The 7,295-nt window shown below is 55.8% G+C and overlaps 1 protein-coding gene across 1 annotated transcript in view; it reads left to right on the forward strand.

The window, feature by feature from the left end:
* The window catches only part of LOC144734606 (E3 ubiquitin-protein ligase TRIM9-like), a 35,037-nt gene extending 27,977 nt beyond the window's left edge, over positions 1-7,060 (forward strand). Inside the window, exons 6-12 of the mRNA XM_078616870.1 lie at positions 432-585; positions 1,354-1,502; positions 2,133-2,271; positions 3,382-3,524; positions 4,574-4,734; positions 5,592-5,754; positions 6,370-7,060. Coding sequence (XP_078472996.1) covers positions 432-585; positions 1,354-1,502; positions 2,133-2,271; positions 3,382-3,524; positions 4,574-4,734; positions 5,592-5,754; positions 6,370-6,435 — 975 coding nt within the window. The 3' untranslated portion in view covers positions 6,436-7,060. The remainder of the gene's footprint in view (positions 1-431; positions 586-1,353; positions 1,503-2,132; positions 2,272-3,381; positions 3,525-4,573; positions 4,735-5,591; positions 5,755-6,369) is intronic.
* Positions 7,061-7,295: the final 235 nt, after the last annotated feature.

The raw sequence follows: 7,295 nt of genomic DNA on the forward strand, positions 1-7,295 counted from the left end.
GGAGCCATTGGACCAGTATTGGGCCAATGTTGAGCCAACGTTGGAATGTGTTTGGAGCTGTTGGACCAATGTTGAGCCAACGTTGGAATGTGTTTGGAGCCGTTGGACCAACGTTGGGCCCAACGTTGGAATGTGGTTGGAGCCATTGGACCAATGTTGGGCCAATGTTGAGCCAACGTTGGAATGTGGTTGGAGCCGTTGAACCAACGTTGGCCCGACCTTCCATGTTTACTGGGCTCGAGTTGAGCAAGCGTTGCCACCCGGTTGCACAAACCACCACCGTGCGGCCACCCCACCCCTTCGCGTGCCGTGCTAACAACACTTGCCCCAACAGCCTGTTAAGGCTACACGGTGGATCTTTGTCTTTTATTTTTGTCTTTGCTTCTGCTGCTGCCCTCGCTGCTGCTGCTACCGCCGCCGCCGCCGCGCAGATCTCGGAGGGGCTGATCGTGCGCGTGGCGTCGAGCGGCGACGAGTGGGCCCGCGTCTGCGAGCAGCCGCGGCCGCCGGCCGAGCTCGGCCTGGACCTCGACATGGAGCCGCTGCACGCGGCCATCCACCAGCTCGACTTCGTGCAGATGAAAGGTGACGGTTTGCCGCGCCACCGTGCCGCCGTGCTGCCGTGCCGTGCCGCGGACGTGCATCGGCGTTCCAAAAGCTCTCGAGTCGGTTTCGTTGGCCCGGGCGAGAGGGAGAGAGAGAGAGCGCGCGAACGCTCAAGAGAAGTTTCGCTGGTGCGCGTTCACCGCGTCACCGAAATGACAACAGCATAGCGGGTAAGGGTGACGCACTGGCAATGAGGCAAAACAGAGATCGGCATCAAAAACAATTGCGTCACGCGTGGAAATCAATTGTCGCGAGTGGATTTTAAAAGTAATGTGTCCGAGCAAAACTTTGGTCAATGTAGTCGGAATAACATAGCAGCACTTGCCCCTGCAGTCTGTTCGAGGCTATGCGGGGGATCCTCCCCCATACCCCCCCCTCCCCGGTTCCCCCCCCCCCTTCCTCCCATCGCTTGTCCCTTTCTTTCCCCCCCCCCTGCTGGTTACCTTCCCCTTCAAGCTCCTTTCCCCTCCCCATATAAACCTTCATGCCCCCCCCTCCCGCTCGCACGTGGCCCCCACGTGGGTGGGGCAGCTGGCCCAATTGACCCTCTTCATTGGGCAGCCGTCGCGCCGAAACTCCGTGCCGCTGTTTGCGGAGTTTCTGTTCCCCCCCTGCCCACCCCCCGCGCCCCCCGTTTCTGCGTCTTGTACCGGGGCTCGCGTTGGAGTTATAGTGATACAAATATATTTAAACACAATAACACAACACTGATTCTATATGGGTGGGGAACCTTTGCCTTTCGCGCAGCGCCACCGGCCCCCGCGCTGGAGCTGTCCTCCGAGTGCTGCACGGAGGGCAACGCCGCGACGCTGTGCTGGGCGCCGGCGCCGCGCACTCCCGTCCGCGTCGACGGCTTCATCCTGGAGCTCGACGACGGCAGCGGGGGGGCCTTCCGGGTCAGTGGAGGGGCTCGCCGAGGGGGGGGGGGGCTCCCGCGGCGGGTAAACCACGCGGATCTTCGGCCCGCGCGGGTCAAAGATCCGCGCGGTTTAAGCGCAGGCACGGGTGCAGCAGTGGCCCGGCAAAAGAGCCGACATCGATTCCCGCTCGCGGGTCACCGACACCGCTGGCGATCTTCTCAACCACAAATTGCTCGGCGACCAAAATTGCGTGACAAGAAGAGGCATTTATTTGGAATTTGGTAAAAAAAAACAAAAGACAAAAGCTCGATGTTTCAAGAGCCGCAGTGCACCGTGAATTCGAGACGGCGGTCCTTGATAAATAACGGCCACGAGGCAGCAGCCCTTAAAGAGCCTTAATCGGTCCTGGACCTCCCCTAAGTCGACTCAGCCTCAAATGAGTACCCGGTGCGGTGTGTAAAACATCACCACTCGGGAGAGAGAGGCAGTGTGGACGTGCTGACCACCCACCCCCTTCGTGCGCCACACCGGCCTTCGTAGGTGCTGCTCGCTCGCCGCACTTGCCCCAACGGTCCGTTAAAGGCTACACGGCGGAAGGGGCAGCCTTACCTGTGCTCGCGAGTGCTTATGCATGAACGTGCCGTGTCCGTGCGTGCCCGCGTGCAGGAGGTGTACGAGGGCACGGAGGTCATGTGCACGCTCGATGGGCTACACTTCAGCAGCACGTACCGCGCGCGTGTCAAGGCCTACAACCACGCGGGCGTCGGGCCCTACAGCAAGACCGTGCTGCTGCAGACTTCGCCCGGTGAGCTGGCGGTGAAACTATTTTAACTGCGAAACTATTTTTTTTATATTACCGGGAAAGGGCCCACTTGAGCTTCCATGCGTAGCTTTTTTTCAGGAGAGAACCGGGCAAGCACAAATGATGGCTCAACACGGTGGCTTATCGTCAAGTGGAAATGTGTAGCAGCAGCAGCCAAATATTCTAAACGTGGAGGGGAAAAAACGGAAGACCCGGAGAAAAATCCACATGACCACGGGGAGAGAGACACTTTAATTACCGTGGGTGGCAAATCATTGCGATGCTGTCTGAAGATTGAGGGAAAAGTTAAAATGGGTTCTGCTAGAGCAGGCGACGAGTGGGTAGAGGAAGGGTGAGTATGACCTGCTATTTGGCTCAACCAACTGGCTTATCACGACGTGGGAATTTATAGCAGCAGTAAAATACTCTGAACGCGCGACGTTGATTCTAAATGTGGAGGGAAAAACCGGAGAAAAATCCACTGCGACCACAGGGAGAGAGAGAAAACATGCAAACTCTGAATATACAGCAGCAGGCGTCAGGGTCGGGCTCGAACCCACGACCTCCTGTATATCAGGCGAGGGAGTAAACATATCCTAGCCACCGTGATCATGATGAGAGAGAGACACCGCAAACACTGAAAATACAGCAGGCGTTAGGGTTGGGCTCGAACCCACGACCTCCTGTACACCAGGCGAGGTAGTTAACATCTCCTAACCACCGTGATGATGATGAGAGAGATGCAGACTCCAGATATACAGCTAGCGACAGAGTCAGGATTGAACCCACGATCTCCTGTATACCAGGCGAGGTAGTTAACATCTCCTAGCCACCGTGATCATGATGAGAGAGAGACACCGCAAACACTGAAAATACAGCAGGCGTCAAGGGTCGGGATCGAACCCACGACCTCCTGCATACCAGGCGAGGGAGTAAACAACTCGCCATTGCGGGCGGTCCGTTCCCGGCGTCCCTGCCTCCTCTCGGTCCTCGGCTTGGCACGGCAAATAGCCAGAGGGGAAAGACAGCAAAGAAAGAATCCGTTACTGGCTTGGCTTGGATGTGCCAGTGGAGAAAGGGGGTAGAGGAGGCGTGCCGTGCCGTGCGGTGCAGTGGCGTGGTTCGCGTGGGACCCGACTGCGGCGCACGAGGACGTGGCGGTGTCGAGCGAGGGCCGCGTGGCCACGTGCCGGAGCTGCGAGGACCGCGTGGTGATCGGCACCGCTGGGTTCTCCCGCGGCGTCCACTACTGGGAGGTGCGGCATCATGATCATCGGACAGTTCGTCATCATCATCATCATCACTAACGATCGTCGTTGTCGTCGTCGTTGTCGTCATCGTCGTTGTCGTCGTCGTCGTCAGCCATTGCCGATCCAATGCTGGATGAAGGCTTAACCAAGGTGTCCCCATCACGTGCCATCTTTTCCGGCATCGTCAACATTGAAATAAACATCAACCAATGGATCATCGTCGTCATCATCATCATCGTCGTCGTTAGTCACGATCTATCCACTATCGGGGGCGGGGGGCGGGGTAGGCATTAATATTAACACCGACCAATTAATCATGATCATCATCATCCATGGCCTATCTACTGCTGCTGCAAATACCGTCACTCCCTGTCATCATTGCCTTCAACTCTAACGTCGATATTAACCAACCAATACCGTAACGCTCTTATCGGTAGCATCAGAAGTATGTTGGCACCGTTGCAGCACCACCGCACACACAACAGCTCACCGTTATGGGTCTACCGGTGACTCCGAATCGTATCAACAAGACAAACGTCTTTCGATACGTCAATAGCGGTACGATTATTTTAAAAAATATATATTAATGCTGCCTGTCAACTGGTGCCCCTAGCTACCGATCACTACGAAGGCAACGCTCCATTACAGTTCATTGCTTCTCTGCGGATGAGAAGACAAAAATACATGAGAGACTATTCATAATCAATTCCTGAATCGAATCTCGACCGCGCGTCGTGACAGTTCATCGAATCACCATGCGTGTTGCTTTTTTGTCCCGCTTGCTGTTTGCCGTTTACTTCATCGTTTATTTTTTTTTAACGCTTCCATCGTCTTGGCGACGCACGAGTCGCTCTTTCAAAATGTGACTCATCCTGGACCCCTTCGAGTTTCCCGCCTGGTTTAAGTAAAATAACCTCGGATGCTCGAAAACTCGGCCGGAGAGAGAGAGAGAGGAGACGGAAGCGTCGAATCGTGATGCTCCGGCCGGGCCGAACCTCCCGGATAGCGGTGCGGGCCTCGCCGATGACGCCCGGCCTACGCCTGCTCCTCGCCAGGTGCGGCTGGACCGCTACGAGGGCCGGCCGGACCCGGCGTTCGGCGTGGCCCGGCGTGCCGTCCGAATGGACGCCATGCTGGGCCGAGACCCCCACGGCTGGGCCATGTACGTGGACAGCAACCGCAGCTGGATACTCCACAACAACACGCACACGCGCAGGTGAGGTGCACGGGTGGGTGGGGTGTGCGTCCAGGTGAGGATTGGCAGGTGAGGTCACGGGCAGGACCAAGGAACCCTTCGGGAACACATCCTACTGCGCGTCAAACAAGGAATTACCGGAGTGCGTTGGCATCTGTGGATGAAACGTGCATTGCAAATGTCAACCAATGTTTTATAATTATCAGTATTTTATGTATGTGTAGTGACTGACTGGGAGACGCTAAGAGTAGGAGGCACTGTGTTTATTGACACGGCCTGACAGTAACACTTAGTATCTACGGTTCCCAGTCAGGTCGGCTGTTAGACTGCCTGACTGGCGACGCCGAGATGGCGAAGACTCCAGCAGCAGCAGTACGACGGGATCCCACTCCACACGACAGCCCCGAGCTCCCCTCCAGGGCCCCTCTTTTACTGTCAGCGTGGCCTGGCTCCGCCCCCGACCACGCCCCCTTCTGGAACCTCCTAGCCGGTTCTCGATGTGCCCCTTCCGTGGCCCTTCCCCTAGATCCCTCTCTGGTCTATCACGTGACCTGCTGTCAGTCAGGGCCGCTGTAAGCTGCAGATCCCCTTCCCCACCAGCAGCCAGCGCGATGCTGCTACGTCACCGATTCTATGTCACTACATATGTACGTTGAACTTCTTTCGCGCTGTACGTATCCAACCTTGCTAATCGGAGGTGCGGGGGAAGGACAACAAACTTTGGGCCTCTCTGTGAGTCTATGCACGTGTGTATGTAGAACTTGTTTTGTGCTGTACATCGTCAGCCTTGCTAATCGGAGGTGCGGGGGAAGGACGACAACACTTGACAAGATCTCACGCGGGGCAGCGTGTGCCGTTTGTCGCTCCCCGTGCGGCAGGACGGAAGGCGGCATCGGGAAGGGCAGCCATGTGGGACTGCTGCTCGACCTGGAGGGCCGGACGCTGTCCTTCTTCCTGGAGAGGGAACAAGTTGGATCCCTGTCCCTGGGCTCAGCCGAGGGGCCGTTCTACCCGGCGCTGAGCCTTAACCGTGGCGTGCAGGTCGGCGCTCGCACTTTCCCGTGGATATTTTTTTTTTCTCTCAGGATCCTCCGGTTTTTCCGCCTCCACGTTTAGAATCAATGTGCGGTCAAAGTATTTGGCTGCTATGCATTTCCACGTGAAGGTAAGCCGCTTCGCTGAGCTATCATTTGGGATAGCCGGGTCACTTCTGAAAGAGAGCTACGTAGCTCAGTGGGCCTCACCTGGTAAGATAAAAAAAAAACATAATTAAATAATTCTCACGACGTTTCGGCCACAACGCAAGCAGCCGTCCTCAGGTAAAGAGGACAGCTGCTTGCGTTGTGGCCGAAACGTCGTGAGAATTATTTTATGATGTTTTATTTGTATTATTTTATTATTTCCATTCTACGTGACTTTACCGAAAGAACCAAGAAGATGAATCCCTGCAGTCACGAAAGTTTTAAATCGAAATAAAAAAAATAGTTTACAGTTTCATAGTTTATCGGGCTGGTCACAGGTGCACGGCTAAAGTCCACAGGGGAAGGGATGGCGGTTGTGCATAGAACCCACACTGACCAGCGTGGTAAAGTTTAGTTCATTTCGCGTGTGTGTGGACATGTGTCGACGTGGTGTCAATGCCCACCCGTGTCGCAGGTCACCCTGTTTTCGGGTCTCGACATCCCGGAGCTTGGCTGCGGCAGCAAAGTGACTCAGGCCTGATGGACAAAAGGCTTCCCCGGAGCCAGCGCCGGTCTTCCCAGCAAGCCACGGACGACACTGCCCCCCCCCCACACAATCCTCCACCCTCCCCAGACCGTCGCCACGCAATTCCCAGCTGCCCCTTCCCACGAGCCACGCACAAGACGGACCGCTCCGAAGCGACCGTTGCCACGTGGGGCAGCGGTGAACATCGATGACCGTGCTGTAACGATGCGTCCTGTCGTGTGCCGTCACAGTTCTGGCGAGCCGGTGGCTTAGACAAGGCTGAGGGCATCGAACACGCAACGCGGTGGTCACGCAACGTGCACGCAAAGCATGATGGGAACGTCGTGCATTCGTGCTGTTTGTGAGCACCTCCCCTCTGCGTGTTGTCAAACCCGCGTGGCCATGGTTAAAAAAAAAAACGATGTGAAGCAATTCGCGTCATTTTTTTGTTCAACGATGGAAATGTACAGCTCTGAGTGATTGTCGGTCGTGGTGACGGAGCAGTGATGGTAGTCTGGAAATGGACGATGTTGCATTGCCGTCCGTGGCACTTTCGATGATTGCGTTTGCTATGATTTCATGATCGATTGAGCAGCGATTCGGTCTTCTTGTCGTTCATTTGTATGGCGGGGGGGGGGGGTCACATCGATGTTGGTGAGTGAGTCAGCGAACGAGATACTCGTTTGAGGATCCATTGACCCGTAGACTCGCAATGACATGCATAGACTCACACATACACATGGCTGGTGAATATCTGACATGTTGCCAGCGAATGGCTCATATGGAGACCAATAGACTCACACACTCACCTGGTGAATATGTGAAACCCTGTCAGTGATTGACTGAAGCAGACAGTGGTTTTACGATGTGGAGCC

Source organism: Lampetra planeri, chromosome 52 (genome assembly GCF_965212315.1).
Source record: "Lampetra planeri chromosome 52, kcLamPlan1.2.h2, whole genome shotgun sequence".
Lineage (NCBI taxonomy): Eukaryota > Metazoa > Chordata > Hyperoartia > Petromyzontiformes > Petromyzontidae > Lampetra > Lampetra planeri.